The 20,506-nt window shown below is 37.7% G+C and overlaps 1 protein-coding gene across 4 annotated transcripts in view; it reads left to right on the top strand.

Moving 5' to 3' along the window:
- The window catches only part of clec16a (C-type lectin domain containing 16A), a 58,758-nt gene that overhangs the window by 35,486 nt on the left and 2,766 nt on the right, over window positions 1-20,506 (top strand). For 3 of the 4 annotated variants that reach the window (XM_073813920.1, XM_073813919.1, XM_065279286.2), the window contains 5 exons: window positions 1,611-1,731; window positions 6,377-6,528; window positions 7,088-7,292; window positions 10,036-10,176; window positions 11,898-12,032. In XM_073813920.1, the coding sequence (XP_073670021.1) occupies window positions 1,611-1,731; window positions 6,377-6,528; window positions 7,088-7,292; window positions 10,036-10,176; window positions 11,898-12,032 (754 nt within the window). Of the gene's footprint in view, window positions 1-1,610; window positions 1,732-6,376; window positions 6,529-7,087; window positions 7,293-10,035; window positions 10,177-11,897; window positions 12,033-15,780; window positions 15,879-20,506 lie in introns of all 4 variants that reach the window. The other variant, XM_073813921.1, reaches the window with a different exon arrangement.

The following is a 20,506-nucleotide window of genomic DNA, read 5'->3' as shown; positions in this document are numbered from 1 at the left end:
GCCTTAAAACATGTTTTGTTTCGTATAGTAAACATCTACTAACTATCTGCTAGCTGCCTGTCCCATGAACACACTGTAATAAAATGCGGATCTCCGTAGACAGCCCAGGTTCCACAAAATGCAACAAAAACAAAGTGTTCAAACCTACCACCACAAAACACAACAAAGTGTTCCAGCCAATAAACGACGAGAAGGATTTGGGAATGGGGGTTGGGTGCGTTCATGACTCATTCAAAAAGTACGGAGGGGGGAGGAGTTAGCTACAATCCGTTTTGTTTGACAACACTTGAAACGTCAACAAGAAGTGACGTCACACAGATTCGCTTAGAGCAGTAATTCTCAAAGTGTGGTCTGCGGACCACTAGTGGTCCGCCAAACCCCCCCCCCCCCAGTGGTCCGCCAAAAGATGACCTAAACTAGGCAAGTGTTTATACAATCGTTATTTAAGTAGATTTTTAATGCACTTGCAAAACTGTGATATCAGTTCTTACCTTTCTGTTTTAATAACGTAAAAATGGATCGGTGGCTAAACCAAAGAGGAGTCAAATAAAAGATCAAGCGTCAACTGAAAAACAGCTAAAATCCACAGATCTATTAGTTTTGTAATGTACTAGTTTTTGTTTCATGTGTAAAATCCCTGTAATTTCAGTGATTTTGGACATTAAGGGGAAAACATTTTTTTCAGTATTTTATTGTTACCATAGTTACAACCATAGACTTCATATACCCACCACCTCAGTTTTAAACTAATGGCTCTTTGTTATAGTATGTTTAATTGCATTTTTTTTTCACACGTGCAGTTTGTTTTTCATATTAAGCTGCAACTCATTTCACATTTACTTTTTCAAATGAAATAAAATTCATATAATAATTTCTGAACATAGCATTGCATTTGTTTTTAAAATTAGTTTTTGACTTGAAACAGTTGCATATTAAACTTAAACTTAGCTTATCCTTCCTTGTTTGTTGTTTTTTCGGGGAGTGTTAGAGTGGGATTCTGTTAGGTGGTCCTCAGAAAAAAAATTGGAAGATAAAGTGGTCCTTTGGCTGAAAAAGTTTGAGAAACACTGGCTTAGAGCATCTTTAATATGACATCACAAAAAACAAAGCCCCGCCCATAGCCACAGACTGACTGGTTAATTTTACCCATAAGTTTTTCTAAATGTGTTTGTTAGCACTTTGTAGCACTAATGCGGCTATGTATATTATTGTCTCAACCGTGTTCACAGGAATCAGATCTGTTTTTAACCAAAAGCGCTCAATGTCTGTTTGTAAGGGAGTGAGGAGCAATAGCATTTAAATAATTGCATTCAAAGGTACACAGTTAAAAACTGTGCTTTTTTGCTTCCACCCAAATAGAGACATTTGGGACATGCTTTAACATATGATCTGTGGGGTATTTTTAGCATAGTATGTGCCCTTTAATAGTTTTATTTAAACTTCAAAAGAACAAAGAAAGTACACAAGCAAAAGTACTATGAGCTCTCATGTAAGCCTTAATTATTGTTTTTATGTAAACAGAAACTCCCGGAGGATTAAAGCCATTGCTGTTGCATTGCCATGTTTGGTTGATAAGCACATTATAATTGTTCTTGCATGTGTCCCTGCAGGCTATTCGTGTGTTCTTTATGCTGCGCTCGCTGTCCCTTCAGCTGCAGGGGGAACCAGAAACTCAGCTTCCTCTCACTCGACCTGAAGATCTCATCAAGACCGATGACGTGCTTGACCTTAGTAAGGCCCTTAAAGTCTGATGCAGATGATTAATTAATTTAATTTAATTTTCTTTTTAATCAAACATTTTCCAGTTCTCTCAAAGCACCACCAGACTTATTAACAACAGCTGGCAACCAATGACGTAACATTACGCAATTTTCTGTGAATGCTTCATGAATTAATGCCTTATCATCAAAAATGTTTCCACTTTCTTCATATGAAGCTTTTTGGCAGCACGCGCTACATCTGATTGGTTGAGATGCAACACCTCTTTGCAGTTAGATAAACATGCTGATTCGATGCTATTTTTGCTCAAATTTAAAAAAATAAGTGGAATTAGCGTTTCTCGTTAATGCGACCATCTCCTCGGTTTTAAGTTCCATCTGATGACCTTCCTTCCTTTTGTATCTCTCACGAAACGTTGCACATGATGAAATTGCCATACGCGTCTGTGGGTTTGCACTGTTAACCGATTCTAACCACTCTCTGCATCTGCAGCTCAGTTCTTATGTCCAGGTGTCCTGGTTACCTCAGCGCCTTTCATTTTGACAGGTAAAGAGGGGGTGTGTGTCGAAGAACTGACTCAGAACTTCCAGTGTCTCTGAGGCCTTTGCTAAAGGTGGTGCAGCCATTGTGGGCAGCAGCTTTGAGCTCTTTCAGAGTACGTCTTGTCTTTGACAGTAAGGCTGTCTGAGCAGCACCTACAGGCTGGGTCAGAGGGTGGGCGGGACGGCCTCTGGAAGTGTTAGCAGGTGGGAGGAAGCTCAGATTTTGCTGCCAAATTCAGCCCACTGTAACTTCCTGTTTAGCAGAATTTGGTGCACAAAGGGTTAATGTGCACAACGGAGTTCGAACCGTTTGATTTAAAAATGGGGTTGAAATACTTTGCTAAGAGCAAGGTCATATAGACTAAATGAAAGTGCATACTAGTCATACTAGGGATGGTTTACCCAAATCCTGTCATGGGAAAATGCCGACGGTGACCTGATGTGACCTAACCCAACCTCACCTTAGTTTATCCTTGTGATGTTACACATTTGTAACTTTCATTAAAAGTATTTAAATAAGTAAATATAATGCAAATATAACTATTGTTGTCAAGCAAGGTGAACAGTAAATTTGGTTATAAAAGATGTCGTTTTCGTATCTAAGGATCTTCCTGGCACAGTTTACATCTTGCATCATCACGATTCAAGATAATGTTTCCCTTTTGATGTCCTTTCAGTCTGAATCCAGTATTTGGTCATCATTTGGTGATGGGAACAAACGAGAGACACAGTCAGACAGACAGACAGACAGACCTGCGATGCTGACGTGCCACTGTGTTATTTTTAGACGTACAGGAAATGATGCATGCACACAACACAGTAGATCGCAGCACATTATCTGAACCTACAATAATTCTTACTAAACATTTCCATTCTTTACTGACAATTTTTTTTTTTTTTTTTTTGAAGACTCTTTTTAACTGATAGATATGGCACTGCTTGTTCAAACATGTTTTGCCCTGCTAGGTTTTTTTCTGCCATGCATGTGCATAATGTTAATGATACACACACACACGTGAAAGTTTTCTGAAGAAATTCTCAGAAAACATTTCTCAGGTTAGCACTTAGTCACATGGTAAATGCGCATATAGCACTCCTCCCCCTGTGTTGGCTGCAAGCTGAAATCACTTCTATTTTAAAAAGTTTGTGTAAATACACACTCATATTGCATATTCTTATGAAATAAAACAGGATGTAGCTGTTAAGAGGACATTGATGATTCATGCGACTATTATGGATGTTATTATTAAACAGATTGTACTGTGGTGATCTAGAAATACCTTGCATTTAATCATATGCCGGCAGTTTATCTACACATGTATGCGCATAGACATTTGTTTAGGGGAGCTGTCTTTTTTTTATATTGTATTGTCAATCAACTGACATAACCAAAACCAACCACCTATGAAATCCATCCAGATTGTCCTTAGGTTACTAAATGTCTCACAGATAATATTCTTCATTATGATTTGTGTCTTTCAAAATGCCTTTTCTGTCGGCGGATGAGTCAAACGATCGCCTGCATAAAATGTTTTCCTTGGTATTTGCTGATACAAAAAGCTCTCAGCATTTTACTTCTGTAGTAATTCCTCATCCTGGTAGTGTGACTTCTTAGGAACTGCAGAGGCTTCTGCCTTGTCATTGTCTGTTGACCTCAGGTGTGATGCCACCGGTTTAGTTATTAATAGTGTAGTTCAGCAACTCAAACAGCTTTAGGCGTCTGTGACCTGCCTTATTTTGAATCCCCCCCATGCCACCTCCACTCCACTGTAGTTGCAATGCTTTGTGCAGGTCATGACTCATTGGAGTGTTTTTGAAAACTCCCGCATTGATTTCATGCCAAATTAACACTTGCATACTTTTTGATTGAATGATGATTGAATTCACTCTGAATTGACATTTTGTTAGCAACTAAAAGGAAATGTGACTGTGTTTAGTGTAAACTGTGCTGTTTCTTTGTAAATGGTTTATCTAGGTGAGTTAAAAAATTTTCAGTGAAGCTGTGGAAGCGTGCAATTTGAGGCTAGTAAAATACAACCTAAACACAGCATCTGCAAACTTTGACTATTTATTACCATTAAGAAACTATGGTAAAATTAGTCAAACTTTAATAAATGGGATGGGTAATACTTTACAATAAGGTTGTATTAATGAATATTTGTAAATGCATCAACTAACATGAACAAACAATGACCCATATAGTTTTTCATGTATTAATTCTAGTTTATGCTAGTTAAATGTCAATACATACAGTTATTCATGTTAGTTCATGGTGCATTAATTAACTCTTTCACCGCCAGCGTTTTTAAAAAAAGTTGCCAGCCAGCGCCAGCGTTTTTCATGATTTTCACCAAAGTTTAATGCCTTCCAGAAAATGTTCTTCTTTAAATATATAAACATACAAATATACCAAATGAAAGAACAGACCCTCTGCTTTCAAACAAAAAAAACCGTTTCATCCTACCTTTAGTGGTTCTTTTGCAATCAGCTTTTGAATATGGGTAGGTTTTTGCAAAAACACCATATTTTGAGCAAAAAGCAGAAATAATTCCATTTTTATGACGGACTTTTCATAGAGATCCGATTCAGAGCGATCTTTAAATCAGACACGGACATGCAGCAGCTTGGCATAGGGCAATACTTCCGGTTTTAAAAAGTTGCGGAAGGGCGCCACCTGGTGGATAATAGCGGTATTGCGGAAAGACGGAATATCTCGTCATTGGCGGGGAAGCGTTTTCTCTTAATTGACGAGAAATCTCGTCAATGGCGGGGAAAGAGTTAAGTTACAATTTTTGCTACTTGTGCCCTGATGAAGGCCTAGATGTAGGCCGAAACATGTTGGTGGTATTTTTAAGTTCCATTATGAACTAGCACCTTTATTAAAGCGGTTTTATAATTTAGAAGAGTGCCTTGGTTTCCTTTTGTTGTTTTTGAAATTTAGCTTATTTCCCAAAGAGCACCTTCGATTTACATATATTTTTGATATTTTGTATACTGTTTTGAACGCCGTAGCCCTCCAGCCCCTGCTTTGTGGGTGATTGTTTTTAAGTTACAATGCTTGATTTTATAAATGTATTAATAAATGCCGACATTAGCAAAGTATCGTTAATAAATGCTGTTGGAGTATTGTTCATTGTTAGTCCCAAAAGGGACTACGGATGAAAATTAGCCAATACTGGCTAAATCTGGTGCATTTTACATATTATACCCCACCGTTTTTCAATATTTTACTATGTTCTTACCTAGGCCTGTCACGTTGTGAGTTATCTTCCGCCATACAATATATTTCTTATTTTTATCCGCTTAAAAATCGCAACATTTTATTTTGTTCCACCATACTTACTCGTGTAACTACTCATGTAACAGTCTTTAAATAGGAAAACATGGAAGTGTTTGGTGGCTTCTAAATTCATCCCTGTTTGGATCCTAAGGAATGAGTGGGGCTAGGCTAAATGCTAACACATTCACGTTCCGCTGTACAAAGATTAAGTGCACGCATTGAAAAAGGATGAGTATGTATTAATTCATCTTTCAAATCTTCAAGTTAAGGTAAGAACATAGTAAAATACTGAAAAACGGTGGTGTTTTCCTTTAACTAATTGTTAATACAGCCTTATTTTAAAGTGTTACCAAAGTAATAAGAGTGTGATTTATAAATGTAATAAGTGTTCAACTTCAGTAAGTTACAGGTACATTTTCAAAGAGTCAAAATGTTTAAAACAGTAGCATGCTACTTATGTTACTTACAGTATTTGTATGGAATATGCTGATATTACAGAAATGTATTATAGTATTGAATATATAGTATATAAACTTGATTATTTGTTAATGTTTATAAAAGTTTTTGCTTTGTTTTACCAGTTAATAAGCTGTAAAGTAATATAACACATAGCAGTACAGTAATATAATTTACCATTAAGCAATTGTGGTTACACTTTTCAGTGGAAGCTCTTTGGCATCAGCTACAGTGGAAAAACGATAACTGTAGTTCCTATTTATAACCTGAACTTTGAGCTTTTATGGCTGATTTAGGTGGGTTTGTGGAAAGATTATTTAGAATTTAGTATGAAATATTTAACCCGGGCCTTTTTTGGCTGTTTTTTGTTTGTTTGCAGATAACAGTGATCTTATTGCTTGTATGGTGGTAAGTAAAGAAGGGGTTCAAGCTCAGCGTTTTCTGGCTGTGGATGTTTATCAGATGAGTTTGGTGGAACCAGATTCCAAACGTCTGGGCTGGGGTGTTGTCAAGTTTGCTGGACTTTTGCAGGTCAGCTTAAACATAAATATACATTTACACTACCGGTCAAAAGTTTTGAGTAATTACGAATGATTCATGTTATTTCCGTCCTTCGGTTGAGATGTTAAACTGAGGTTCTGACTCTCTGTGGCTGTTAAAAATCTCTGAAAAGCGCTATATAAATGTAACAAATTATTATTAACTATTATTATTCCCACATTTTTTAATAATAGCAAACTCATCATATGTGGAATAACACAAATGGAACTATAGGAATTGTGTTGTGATTAAGGAAAATATAAATATAATAAATATAAATCAAATCACTTGGCATTTTATCATCCAACTTCTTGATGTCTACTCCCGAGATGTTTTTTTTTTAAACCGCATTAATATGGAGTTCCTGTAGTCTGGCCTCTCCATTAATCAGTCAGTATTCTATTTAAAAAGTAATTCATTAAAAAAAGTTTGATTTTTAAGATCATGAGAAACACATGCTGCTGAAATTCAAATTTGGGTTTAGTTCTTGTCTAAGCTGTGACCGTTAATGTGTATACTGTAAAGGTAAATCTCATGCATATTTTCACAGGACATGCAGGTTTCCGGTGTAGAAGATGACAGCAGGGCTCTGAACATCATCATTCACAAGCCCACATCTAACCCTCACGCCAAGCCCGTCCCTATCCTGCAAGCTAATTTCATCTTCGCCGACCATATTCGCTGCATCATCGCCAAACAGCGACTCGCCAAGGGCCGCATCCAGGCCCGGCGCATGAAAATGCAGAGGATAGCAGGTCGGTTCTTGACTTCCCAACAACTGCAAAAAACTGTTTGTAGCCAAAGCTGTACACTTTATTCTTATCTTTTGCTTATGCAAGATATGTTTGTTTGTTTTTAACCTCTTCAAGCTGTTGTGCAACAAGGGGGAGGGAAGTTTGACTAATCTGATATACAGTAAACTACATAATAAACTGTGTTTATTACTTTTTTAAATTACTAGATAACAGCTGTGTAAGATTAATTTTGCAGATTACCAAGGCATTATACGGGAATTCCATTTTCGCTTTTCTTTACTGTCAGCGTTGACTATTTTTCAATTCATTTTGTTTGTTTAGCTCTATCCTACAATATGAATTGTTTGAAAAACAGCTTGGCAGAATAGTGCCCTGCGGACCACCAATGAGTACGCTTTAAAATCTGCTGGTTTATTTTTAATCCCAATGCTGGGTTGGACAGAACACATGTTGGGTTAATAAATAAACCTATGCTGTGTTGTTGTTGTTAACTCATCCATGATTTGAAACATCCCATCATTGCATTGAAACAAGCCAGCATAGGATTATTTATAACCCAACCCAATATTTTTCCCAGCATTGGGTTAAAAATAACCCAGCAGAATTTAAAGTGTAAGCCGGAAATGTTTATGTATTTTTATTTCAGTTAGTTATTAATAATATAGCCTCTCTTACAATAAGGAATTTCAGTAAATTATCATAAATTCACCATAATGACTTTACCAGTATATACAAAAATGTGCTGTTCACACGCAACAACGTTACATCTTTTTACCAGTAAGATATATCTTTCACACATCAGTTCCAAAATACCTGTAAATTTGGTCTAAAAAGCAGAAGTGTCCTCTAAACCGCCATGTGGCGAGGTCGGTGTTATGTTAAACAATGGTGCATTATGACTTTATCTCCACGTCAGAATGTTTGTTGTTTTTACTTGTGTGGCAAACATTGACAGTCGTGCAGTTGCTCCTGACCAAACAACATTGTATTCGATGACTGCAAAAGTTAACTGTAGGTGAAAATAGTCACAACCTGCGTCTATAACAACAGTTATATCTAAAGCATAAGGCTTTACAAAGAGTGTGCAAAGGATGTGGGCAATTCGAGTGAAGATAATTGGCTGATTTAGCATTTATGTGTGACTTAAACGGTAAACAGTGTGCAGGGTTCCCACGGGTCCTTGAAATCCTTGAAAGTTTCGTGAATCTGGGCGGAAAATTCAAGGCCCTGGGAAGTTTTTGAAAATATATATACATAGATGCAGGTCATTGAAAGTGCTTGAATCTTTTTTTATGCAAGAAGTTTTCTGGAAAAAAAATCTATATTATTCCCTGTGTAGTGTAGAAGAATATCATAAAAATTTGAGACCCTTTAAGCACACGTGCTAAACTGTTCACTTTAAATGCTTATATCTTCTGTCTGCGAATGTTGATTCACACCAAAATGATTTTTTGCATAGTTGTGTTTGACACATAAAAATGTATCTGGTTACGTATGTAACTTGTTCCGTGAGAAGGGAACGAGATGCTGCGTCTTCCTTGCCAAACTTCCTGCTTCCCTGTAACGCCGACTTTGGCAATATTTCAAAAAGCGATATACTCCCTGGCTCCCATGTCACCCTGTCTTTGTTGTTAAGCCACACCGTTGGTTAAATTTTATATACACATTCAGACGCACTTACCCCTGCAGGCGTCCCCAAAGTGTCCTTGAAAGGGAACTGTAACATTGTATCTTAAAAGGTAACACGATGTAACCTTGCTCTCACTTGAAATGTGTCCCCACATTTAGTCCTTGAATTTGAGGGTTTTGGACCTGGAAAGGTCCTTGAATTTGAAGTTTACTAAAGTGTGGTAACCCTGAGTGTGTCCGGAAGCTGTCAGCTGTATGTTCACACATAGCATTGTTCTAGTAAATTACTAGTAATCTTACAACATCTTTTAACTGCAGTTTCACCAGTAAAGATTGTATCTGTCTTATATTTAAGTAACCTGTAAAAACAAGATAAGTCGTTCTCTTTTCCTGTCTTTCTTTAACCTCATTCACACAGCACTTTGGTCCCAGAAAATACTCATAAGCAGACAAGTCTCTATGTGTCCTGTAAATGTTCTGGGATCACTCCCGGAAATAGCACCTAGTAACATTGCCGCAAGACACCCGGAAAGCCCTAAGTGTGAATGTGACGCAAAAAAATAAGTGCCATAGTGAGGACGCACATGTCATGGCCACATGAAGTTATGGTTAAGCTCTTTAAAACAAGGGGTTTACATGCAGATTAACATTTACGACTTCAAACAAAATATATCATTCAGCATTTCAAAACGGGGTTTTTAAATGCACATTAACAATCACGATGAGAAACGTCTGCAAACTGGACAGAAGGGAGCTTGTCAAATATCCACTATGAAGCTGAGATCATTCATCCGGCATACTGGAACGGTGCGTCACGTGCTCCTTTATAGTCTTATCATAAAGAAAAATGCACGCCAGTGGTTTCCGGAGAGAGAAATAACTGATAATAAGCAAACGGAGAACAATACTACCAAGTGCAGGACTTTAAATGTGTCACGTGTTTTTCCGGGATATTTACGGTATCTGTGAACGCACACACAGATTCCGGCAAATCATTGGCAGTGTGAATAAATCAAAAATCAAACCATCCCGGAAAAATCCTGGATGCATTTCCTGTGTATTTTTCGTAATGTCTGTGTATAAAGACTGTTTGTCTGTCTTTGCCATATCACAGCTCTACTGGATCTTCCTGTCCAGCCTTCAACTGAAGTGCTTGGCTTCAGTCAGCCATCAGTTGCATCATCTCTGCTGCCTTTCCGTTTCTATGACCAGTCCAGACGAGGCCCGGCATTCGCCTCTGTAGATAAAGTTCCAGGTAAGTGTGTGAATGATTAAAGAGGAAATCACAAAAGATGAGGCCAGCTGGATTACAGAGTTACATTTCAACAGAATGTTCAGAGTCATTGTCATACATCTGACCTATAGCAGTCACATTTATTTTTAAATATGTTACCCTGCATAGGAAATCCCAACTAGTCATTTTTTGTGACATCCTACGCAATGTAAAGAGCATTCGGTGGAAAATAACCTTGATATATTTAATATTTGATTGAAATTAAAGTGAAATGATATTGGGAGAGTTTAGCGTGGATTTCACAGACAGGGTCTGGAATTGAACCTGGGAGCTTATTGTAAGCTATAATCTAGCTGCTGTTGTTGTTGTTGTGTATGTATTTTACTCTGATGATTTATTCTGGATGTCACTATGGTGTTGGAAGATCTTTTGGTTTTACAGGATCATGAAAGAGGTTACAGTATATGCTGTGTTTAGTATATGCCGTTTAAATTTAGTTTTTCTGACTATACGTTTAACAAAGACCACTATGCTAAAAGTGGCTTACTACTTCTCCTTTGAGACCTGCATAGAAATTTGACTAATTTTCTTGCAAATTGCACATCCTAATTTTGTTTTCCCCAGAATTTCTCTAGTGCTTCTGAGTGTTCAAGTTCTGTTTTTTTTTTTTTTTTGAGCCAGGTTTCTAGGTAATACTTCCTCTCAGCCAGCTCTGATCCTGTGCTCTCACAGTATTTATTTTTATTTTTTTCCATGTAAGTGGATAATTTTCCAGTGGTTTAATGCGAATTTGAATGTCACCCCACGTCCCTTTGGAAAATATTCAAAAACATCTCCGTACGTTAGGCACCTGTTGATATAATATGTCATTGTGTAGAGTAGAGGAAACCAGGTCCACAATCTTTCACTGTCACTTATTGTTTGCCTTTCCTTACAAATAATGTTTGTTTTCCAAAGCTTCTTTGTTAAAAGTTTCAATTTCTGGTCAAAGTAGACTAGCTTGTAAAATAAATACTATACATGTTTCTAACTTACTATCTTAAGTCATCCAGGTGCTAGCAGAAATACCTTCAAAAAGTTTCAGCAGAATTTTGGTGTCTTGAAATTTCACAAAAGTCGTCTGTACAAAGAAATACATGACTAAGAATAATATCTCAGTCCCGTTTGATGACGTGTTGTTGGTTCAGGTAAAAAGCATTGCGGTTCCAAGAACTCTTGACATTGCGCCAACAAAGTGTTTCAATAGACTTAGCCTGCAACAGCATTCATTCATATTCGTTTGTTATGTATGGGTGTTATTTGTAGCAAAATGTAAAAATATTACTGGACCAAGCAACTTAAGAGGTGTGAGATTTTGATACAGTCAGTCAGATGTGTGAAAGAGAGATGAAAGATAAAGAGGGCAGATGTTTTTGGGAGCTGTTACATATATTTATCTCAAACTAATAGGCTTTATGCCCAGCTGCACTACTTCCTGAACTTCAGCCAGCTCCTTGTTTCCTGTCTCCCATTATTGGACAAACATCCAGGTGTGCCTGACCTCAGTAGTCACAACAACAATAATCAGACACACCTGGATTAATCAGTTTGTCCAATAATGGCAGACAGGAAACAAGGAGCTGGCTGAAGTTCAGGAAGTAGTGGTCATAAAGCCTATTTGCTTATGTTTAACACATTTTATCAGGGCATTTGGTGATTTTGTCTGTTAGTGGCTAAGTAAACTTTGTGGACATGTATTTCAGGTTTCGCTCACATTGCCCATCAAAGCTCCACGTCAGCCTCTTCCCCCTCACCTCCTTCTAGTGGAGACACCGGACCCAGCGACCCGGCAGCAACCAGCAGTGCATCCACACACAATGTCGCACAAAGTCAAACAGGTAAAACACTCATGCCAGCCCCTCTCTCTATCTGCTTAAACTTTCAGCAGCCACTACACTGCGCCACTGAAACACCAAAACTACCTCACAAACACATATATCAGATCAGTAAAGTTACACATTAAGCCCTAAAAGTCGATTTGTGTCAATAATTAGATCATTGTTTAATCATATCCAGGGTCCAAAATATATATATATATTTTTTATTGGTTGTACTTACTTTATCAGGCTTAAATTTTTGTTTTGTGTATTGTTTAAAAAAAGGTTAGGTCAGTTTTCCATTGGGCTTAAAGTTCTTCAAAGTAATGTTCTTTAATGGACCATCTGCTTCTCTTTGATTTGATTTACTCAAGCTGCTTGTGTCAGATAAAAAGTTCAGACAGTCGTTGTATTTTAATTTTGCCATTGCTATGAAACTTGGCCTTTTTTGACCCTGAGTGCGTTTGCAATAATAGTCTTAGGCCGATTATGGTTAATAAACTCTAGTGATGGGCCGATAAATCGGCTAATTATGCTTCTTAATGAATTACGGTGAAATGCCGCTACATCCAAAAGCCAGAGGGCGCTCTTGTGCAGAAACTAAATATGGGCAGCAGCAGAAGAACCATTTACACCAGGTGTGCCCCACATAGATATGTATAATAAAGGCTAGATGTCTCGCCCGCGCTGCTGGCCAATTGAGTGGAATGTCCGCTTTTGGTGGCCATCTTACCACAGGGCGCTCGCTCACTCACTCGTAGCATTGAGTTTAATGGCGCATGTACTTTTACCATAACTTGTTAAATTTTCTACCGATTTTCAAACGTTATAAACGTCAAAGATGTACCTATGACACTGCATACCAGAATTATAGCCACGTTAATAACGTTTGTAAGAAACCAAACCATTTGAAAATCGGTAGAAAACTAAGCTATGGTCATTTAAAAGTACATGCACCATTAAAACACAGTGCTACAGGTGATGACGTTAGAGACTCCGCCGTAACACATCTAGCCTTTATTATACATATCTATGGTGCCTCATACATCCTGAAAAGTGAAGGTGCTGGCTCTATGATTGTCCCCTGGTGGCTGGATGCAGTATAAGTGATAAACCCCGCCCTCTTCATGCAAATGAATGGGACTCGGGTGAAAATAAAAAAAATAATTACACATTTTCAAATTCTGTGTTATGTCACACTGACAAAATAAGTTGTATTTAACTTAACTTATTTTAGCAAGCCAGTAAAATGAGATGTTCAGTGGGTGTGTTTGAATTGGGCGCGAGCGTTTGGGCGGAAGTTTGATACCACGATTCCGCCTCCTGGCTCCACGGACGATTCCTTCTCCGCATGCAAAGGCTCCAAACTGACGTTTTTGCTTATTATGTCAGCACCCATTGTCGTACATTTTTCGCTCAGTTAATTACGATGGAAGGAAGTGCCATCCATCTTTTTTACAGTCTATGATTTTCACACGCATCTCGAAAATGGCTTATGCATATATTTATATTTCTGTTCTTCAAATCTTTTCAGATATTTTCATGATAATAAAGAATATATATAATGATTTTGTTTGCTTTTTCAAATGCATGTATACAGTGCATCGCTACGTTGCCCCCCCAAAGAAAATGTATTCCATAAACATTCCAAAACGTAATATTTAAACATATTAAATGATACAATGTAGTGCTGTTGGTTAGTAGCCTTATTTTTCTGAGGTTTAATTTCACAGAATTTATGATAAATTTAATTTATAAAATGTCATAAAACCGGGACCCCCTAGCACCACCTCAGGGCCCCCAGTTTAAGAACCACTGTTATAAACGACTCAAACTAACAGTGATTTCAGATCGATAAACACTTCCGCCATAATACATGAAATAGCTGTGCATAATATCAGCTGTGCAATTCGGAATCGTTATTGGACAGGATGTAGGTGCAATTATCATCCCATCCCTAATAAACTGATAACGTGTAAGGTCATTTAAAACATGTTTTTTATCTGGAAAAGCCCATAAATGGCTGCATACAGTAGGTAGATTACTACACACGTACTATAAATGAGGATTATGACCTGACACAGTAATAAAGTTTTAGTGCTCGGGACTTTTAAAGAAATTGTTCACACAAAAATGAAAAATTGTCATTATTTACATCATTCATTGTTCAAATATGATGTCGTCATCTGTTCACACATTTTTTTTTTTTTTTAAGTTAACATCTTAAAACTGCATAAACAATTCAGTTCAAGCTTGGAGAAGAAGAGGCATGGGTCAAAAGTTTTACCATCATATTTATAAGGTTTTGGTTAGTTTTAATCCAAAGCCATTCGGGTGCCTTCAGGATACTTTAAATATACAGTACAGGTCACAGGATTTTTTTTAATACACTTTTGAACCTTTTGAGAAGAGTTTGACTAATCCACTCTTATTGTAACCAGTAAACCCAAGACGACACTTAAAAAAACATGTTTTGGAAGTAGAAATAAAGCCCTATAAGGTTTAAACAATATTAGGGCAAACAATGGCAGATTTTTCATTTTTGGTTGAACTAATCCTTTAACATTCTCATGTTTCTTTTAAGCTTGAAGCGGCACAGCACATGCAGTACATTTCTCCTATCATTTTCTGCTTATGTAAACAATGTTCGAAAACTAGTTTTTTAAGCTCTTTCTCCTTGAAGTGCTTAGTACAAATCACACCCTTTATACTTTGCGGTAGGGTATTTTACAACTACCAGCCCCATAGGACCTCTGAAGATCCGTTGTGACAGCTGAGCGCCGTCTTTTCCGACTGAGTCTCTAGGGAGCTGTGTTCACTGTAAAGCTGTTTTATTAAACGCGTGGGCCCGTACGCATCTCAAAGCCGTTCATGGGTGGTCGTGTGTGTGGTTTTGGAAAAACCTGAAAGCTCGTGAAGTCTTCACACCCCAAAGACCAGGAACGTATCTGGCGGTTGACTTCTCTGAACCCGGGAGTGAAATCTTGTGGCCTCTGTGAAGTCACCTACAGATTTCTGTCTGTGCGATGGAGGCGTTTCACTAATACGGTCATGGGCTTTTTTCTTTCTTTCACTATGTATCTGTTCTCCTTTTTTTTCTCTGAACCACGATTATGCTGCGTTTTAAACTAAAGTGTTATATGGTGGTGCCGACCCACTAAAGGTCAAACTCCGAACAGTTTGAGACTATTCTGTGTAGTCACACGAGTGAGAGAAGGTGTCTGTGCAAGGGGCATGTCACATACGCACAGTTTTAAAACGGCAAGTGCAGCATTGCGAGGTGACCGCATTCAGTGTTGGTTAATGCCTGGTGGTGTGAGTCGTCTTTGAAGAGGAGTTCTTAGAAACAGCAGCCACGGCAGATGACGTGTTGTTTTGTGGCGAGACAGACATCCACCTCTCCCTCGATCTCTATCAAAACATGCTCGATGCACGTACACGCGCATGCACATTTGCATACAATCTAACTGTATGTACTGTACCTCATGCGTACATTTGAGTTACACTGCCAGACTTGACGTTTGTTTAATTGTCTTGAGATTTGAGTCTTGGGTTGTTCCAATGAACTTTTATCATGCTGATTTTATTTCCCACCATTTTTTATGTAAAAAGATACGGTGTAATTTGCATGTTATATAGTATACTTGGTACGTGTGCATCCCACTTGTCCTTTATAGTAACTTAATGGTTTTTGGATTGGACCCTGAATGTATTTACTTATAGGAAGCATATCAATGTGTTCCCTTTACTCTGTCCTTCTGTTCTCTAGTCAGACCTGGCAGGAAAGGCCGAAGGTGTGTGTTTTCTCTGTCAGACGATGACAGGCATGGCGGAGAGTGGGTTTAGACCTCCATATACACGTGAAAGGCATGTCTGTGTGATGCTTTTAGGCTGTTAAGCAAGAGTGACTTCCTTAGTTTCCATTGACTTGCATTATGCTACTAAACAAAATGACTAAATTAGCCTGCGTGTGTCATTTGTACGCTTGATATAGAATAACTGCTCAGGAAGTGAATGTTGTTATATGTGGTGCATAAACTATGTAAATGTATTGCACTTTTTTTAATAGAAATCTTTTTGCGAAAATCACAGGTTTGGACACACCTACCCACGCTTTCACAGTAACAGGCTAGTCTTAGAATAAGACACATGTTTAACCTTATGTCTCAAGTGGAAATAACTTGCATTGAAAGATCTTAAAATATTCTAATGCCATTGAGTAACATCTTTAAGGCATGTTTATTAAAGATGCCTTAACATCTAGTCCAAGACTAAAACCCATGTTTGAGTTGTCCTAACTGAAATCAGCTTGAACTGACATCTTAAAATATATCCATGCTACTGTTTTGTCTCAAGATACACATCGGTAATATTTTTTGTAATGTGTGAAACTACTAAAAGGGGAGATATCATGAAAATCTGACTTTTTTCATGTTAAAGTGCTATAATTGGGTCCCCAGTGCTTCTATCAACCTAGAAAATGTGATAAAGATCAACCCGGTAACTTAGTTTTGATAAACCATTCTCTGCAAGCATGTGAAAAAAATAGGTCATTGAAATTTGGCTCCCCTTGTGATGTCAGAAGGGGATCATACCACCCCTTAATCTGCACTATCCAACCACGACACTGCCGTTTAGTACAGAGATCAGCTCATTTGCATTTAAAGGACACACACAAAAATAGCACATTTTTGTTCACACTTACAAAGTGGCAATTTTAACATGTTATTATAAATTATCTATATGATATTTTGAGATAAAACTGCACATATGAGCTCTGGAGACACCAAAGATTTATTTGACATCTTAAAGTCTTATGAAATGTCCCCTTTAAATGTACTAATATAACTAATTCCTAAGCCTTGTCTGTGAAACCAGGCCCTACTGTTTTAAAGGGGCCATGACATGAAAATCTGACTTTTTCCATGTTTAAGTGCTATGATTGGGTCCCTAGTGATGCTATCAACCTAGAAAATTTGAAAAAGATCAACCCAGTAACTTAGTTTTGGTAAACCATTCTCTACAAGCACATGAAAAAATAGGTCGTTGAAATTTGGCTCTCCTTATGATGTCATAAGGAGCTCTTATTATAATAATCCAACCCCTTAATCCAACCACAGCACTGCCATTTAGTGCAGAGAGAAAATAATTCACAGAACAATTGAGTTTCAATTTCAACAAACCACCATCATTGTGATCAGTGTTTGCACTTGATCTAAACATGTGCATTTTAGAGGACACACCCAAAACGGCACATTTTTGCACACACCTATAAAGTGGCAATTTTAACATGCTATAATAAATTATTTATATGGTATTTTGAGCTAAAACTTCACACATGTGCTCTGGGGACACCAAAGATGTATTTGACATCTTAAAAAAGTCCTGTGACATGGGCCCTTTAAATTATCACAATCTTTAACAGTTAGGGGTTGTGTACACCAAAACTTTTACGCCCGCAGCCGGCGCATGTTTTCAATTGTTTCCAATGGAAGCTCTGCGTTTTTCAAATAAGCCAGCAGCTAGCGGTTTTCTTCGGCACTGAAAACTGGCGTGCAGCGGTTTTTCCGCGCTCAGCACTGAGCACCGAGAGTTGAAAAATTTTCAACTTTGGATGAAAAGCTCCGCTCGTCAATGTCAGTTCTCACGCGGCCGTCCAATCACAGTAGAGGTGGGGCGGGACAAGTATCACAGCAACCAACCGTCTCACAGCAGAGCTTCCAAAGCGCTTAGCTGAAGAAAGCTGGCACTCAGCTGAAAAACAGCTGGCATTCGGCGTTGTCCAGGCGTTTTCAGCCGCGTTTAAAAGTTTTGGTGTGCACAACCCCTTAATGAATCAAAATTGTAAATAATTTCTAGGGGTGTCCTCGACTAAGGATTTACATATTCGAATCAGAATTTTCGAATCTTTCCATAGTCGACCGATAGTCGAATCATCTATGTTTGTATGCATGGGTTGGGAGGGGGCCAGACCAGGTACAAATTGGTAACTTTTATTTTCTTTCACAAACAGCACACATAAACAACTGTCTGATAAAGTGACCAAAACTGTCTTTCAAGTAATAAACGAAGACAAAACTGACGATGCATTTATATATATATTTTTTAAGGTAAAATGTAAGGCAACATTTGTTTAATTATTCCTCATAACATTTTAAAGCCACGATCTACAGAACATCACACAAAAATACATTTTGATAACTAAACCTAAAAAAATAACAAAGGTAATCCTGCCTTGGAAACTCCGGCTACAATTCAGTGTTTTTATTTAATTTGGAGATAGCGCGTCAAAGCAGTCATGACCAAAAAAAACCCGACAAATGAGAAATGACAAATAATTTGTGATTGTGACTGTAAATGATAAAAACTAATCTTTATATACAATTCATTAAACGTTAATTTATAACAAGAAAAACACTGAAATTAATGATTATATAGACATTACGCGATATTATTTTAACACAGAAATACCTGCTTGCTTGCTTTGACTTTGATCATCTCTGTATTCACTTTAGATACAGAAAGACCGGATGATTCTGTTTTAACTTTAGATACAGAAAGACCGGATAATATTATTTATTTCAGGAATCTCTTTGCTATAATTTGAAAGTGAACACCGACTGACCATAATATTAAATCACAAGAAAGACATTCGTGTCAGGCAGAAATAGGTTCGGTGCAGATACTAGTTTCCGTTTCATCACCGAAATAAAAAAAACGGCTTACCTGTTTTGTAGTTTAACTTTAAGATAGACAATATATGTTTTAAATACATTTTAAAAACTTATACTCGTCGAAAAACATCCGTTTTTTAATGTTTAGTTTGATGAACTCCTAAATATGAGACGCAGAGCACCTAACCGTTCGGCTAAATTACATGCGCAAGCATGGCCAGCACGCAACAGCGCAACATCCATACAACGAAAAGCTATCCAAAATTTACATACTTAAATTAGATCGGAATTTACGTTTATAATAAATACAATTTTTTTTATAAAATAAGGTCAGAAGTAACAAAGTGCAGAACAAATATGCAAAATGACTCAAGTGCACGGAAACAAAACACAAGCCAACTAGTTAAATCAGATAACCCAAAGTGATTTATAAATAAAATAAAATATAGAAATTATTAAAAGAACGAAAGACATAGTTTAATTTGCCAGCTTTGTCTTTTAAATGTCGAAACAAAGAGGCAAGGCTTTAATAACATAGAGACCTCTTATGGACGTGAAGTCCGGTCACAGGGGTTGTTGGATTTATTAACGCATTTAAAAAATATTTATTGAAAGCTGCTACTTCACATATTATTTGCAGCATTATCATAATATGCAGTATATTAATATATTGTGAGAAAGCTGTTTTATGTGAAATCAGATAATGTGTGCACCCATACGGCCAAAATTAAATGATCCTCATTTCATAACACATCTGCGACGATTCGACTATGAGATTGGTAGTCGAATCAGGCTTCTCCTATCGATGCATCGAATCTTCGACTATTCGGGGTCACCCCTATTTCCATCATTTTAGGAAAGAAACTTTAATTATAATATTAATTTTAGGAACTTTAAAAGGATAGTTCACCCAAAAATGAAAATTCTGTCATTATATACTCACCTAATGTTGTTCAAAACCTGTATGAGTTTCTTTATTTTGTTGAACACAAAAAATATTTTGATGAATGATTGTAAGCATGCAGTTGACTGTACCTATTGACTCTCATAGTATTTTTTCTACAATGGAGGTCAATGGGTACCGCCAACTGTATACTTACCATAATCATTCAACATTATGCTGCGTTCAGACCAGCCGCGGTTGAGGCGTCAAGCACAAGTGATTTCGATTTTAAGTCAATGTGAAGACACGTTGGCGCGCGTCTGGAGGTCTCGCGCCACGAATGAGGCGTTTAGCGCAGAACGGTACACTCTAAAAAACAAACGGTGCTATATAGCACCAAAACAGTTGCTTTGGATCGTAACGATAGAAGAACCATTTTTAGTGCCATATAGCACCAGTGAAGAACCAGTGAAGCACCAGTGAAGCACCTGTGTAGAACCATATAGTGCTATGTAGAACCATATGTGGTGCTATATGGCCCCTATATGGTTCTACACTGGTGCTTCACTGGTGCTTCACTGGTTCTTCACCGGTGCTATATGGCACTAAAATGGTTCTTCTATCGTTACGATCCAAAGCAATTGTTTTGGTGCTATATAGCACCGTTTGTTTTTTTAGAGTGTAGCGTGAACCAATCAGGAGCTTGCTCTAGTAGTGACGTGATTACAGAATGCTAACGGAGTCGCAGAAGCCCCTCCCATGACGCGAATTTCCACGTGAATGTCTCCATGACTAGAATTTCACGCGTGAATAAAGCGAGTACGCTCAAAAGGTTCAAACAGCAAACTAGACACGGTAGACGCAAATTTGACGCCTCAAACACGGCTGGTGTGAACCCACGGTTAAGGGTTAGTACATGATGACATAAGTTTTCTTTC

This window comes from Paramisgurnus dabryanus, chromosome 3 (assembly GCF_030506205.2).
Source record: "Paramisgurnus dabryanus chromosome 3, PD_genome_1.1, whole genome shotgun sequence".
NCBI lineage: Eukaryota > Metazoa > Chordata > Actinopteri > Cypriniformes > Cobitidae > Paramisgurnus > Paramisgurnus dabryanus.
This window is presented reverse-complemented; position numbering and strand designations above follow the sequence as displayed.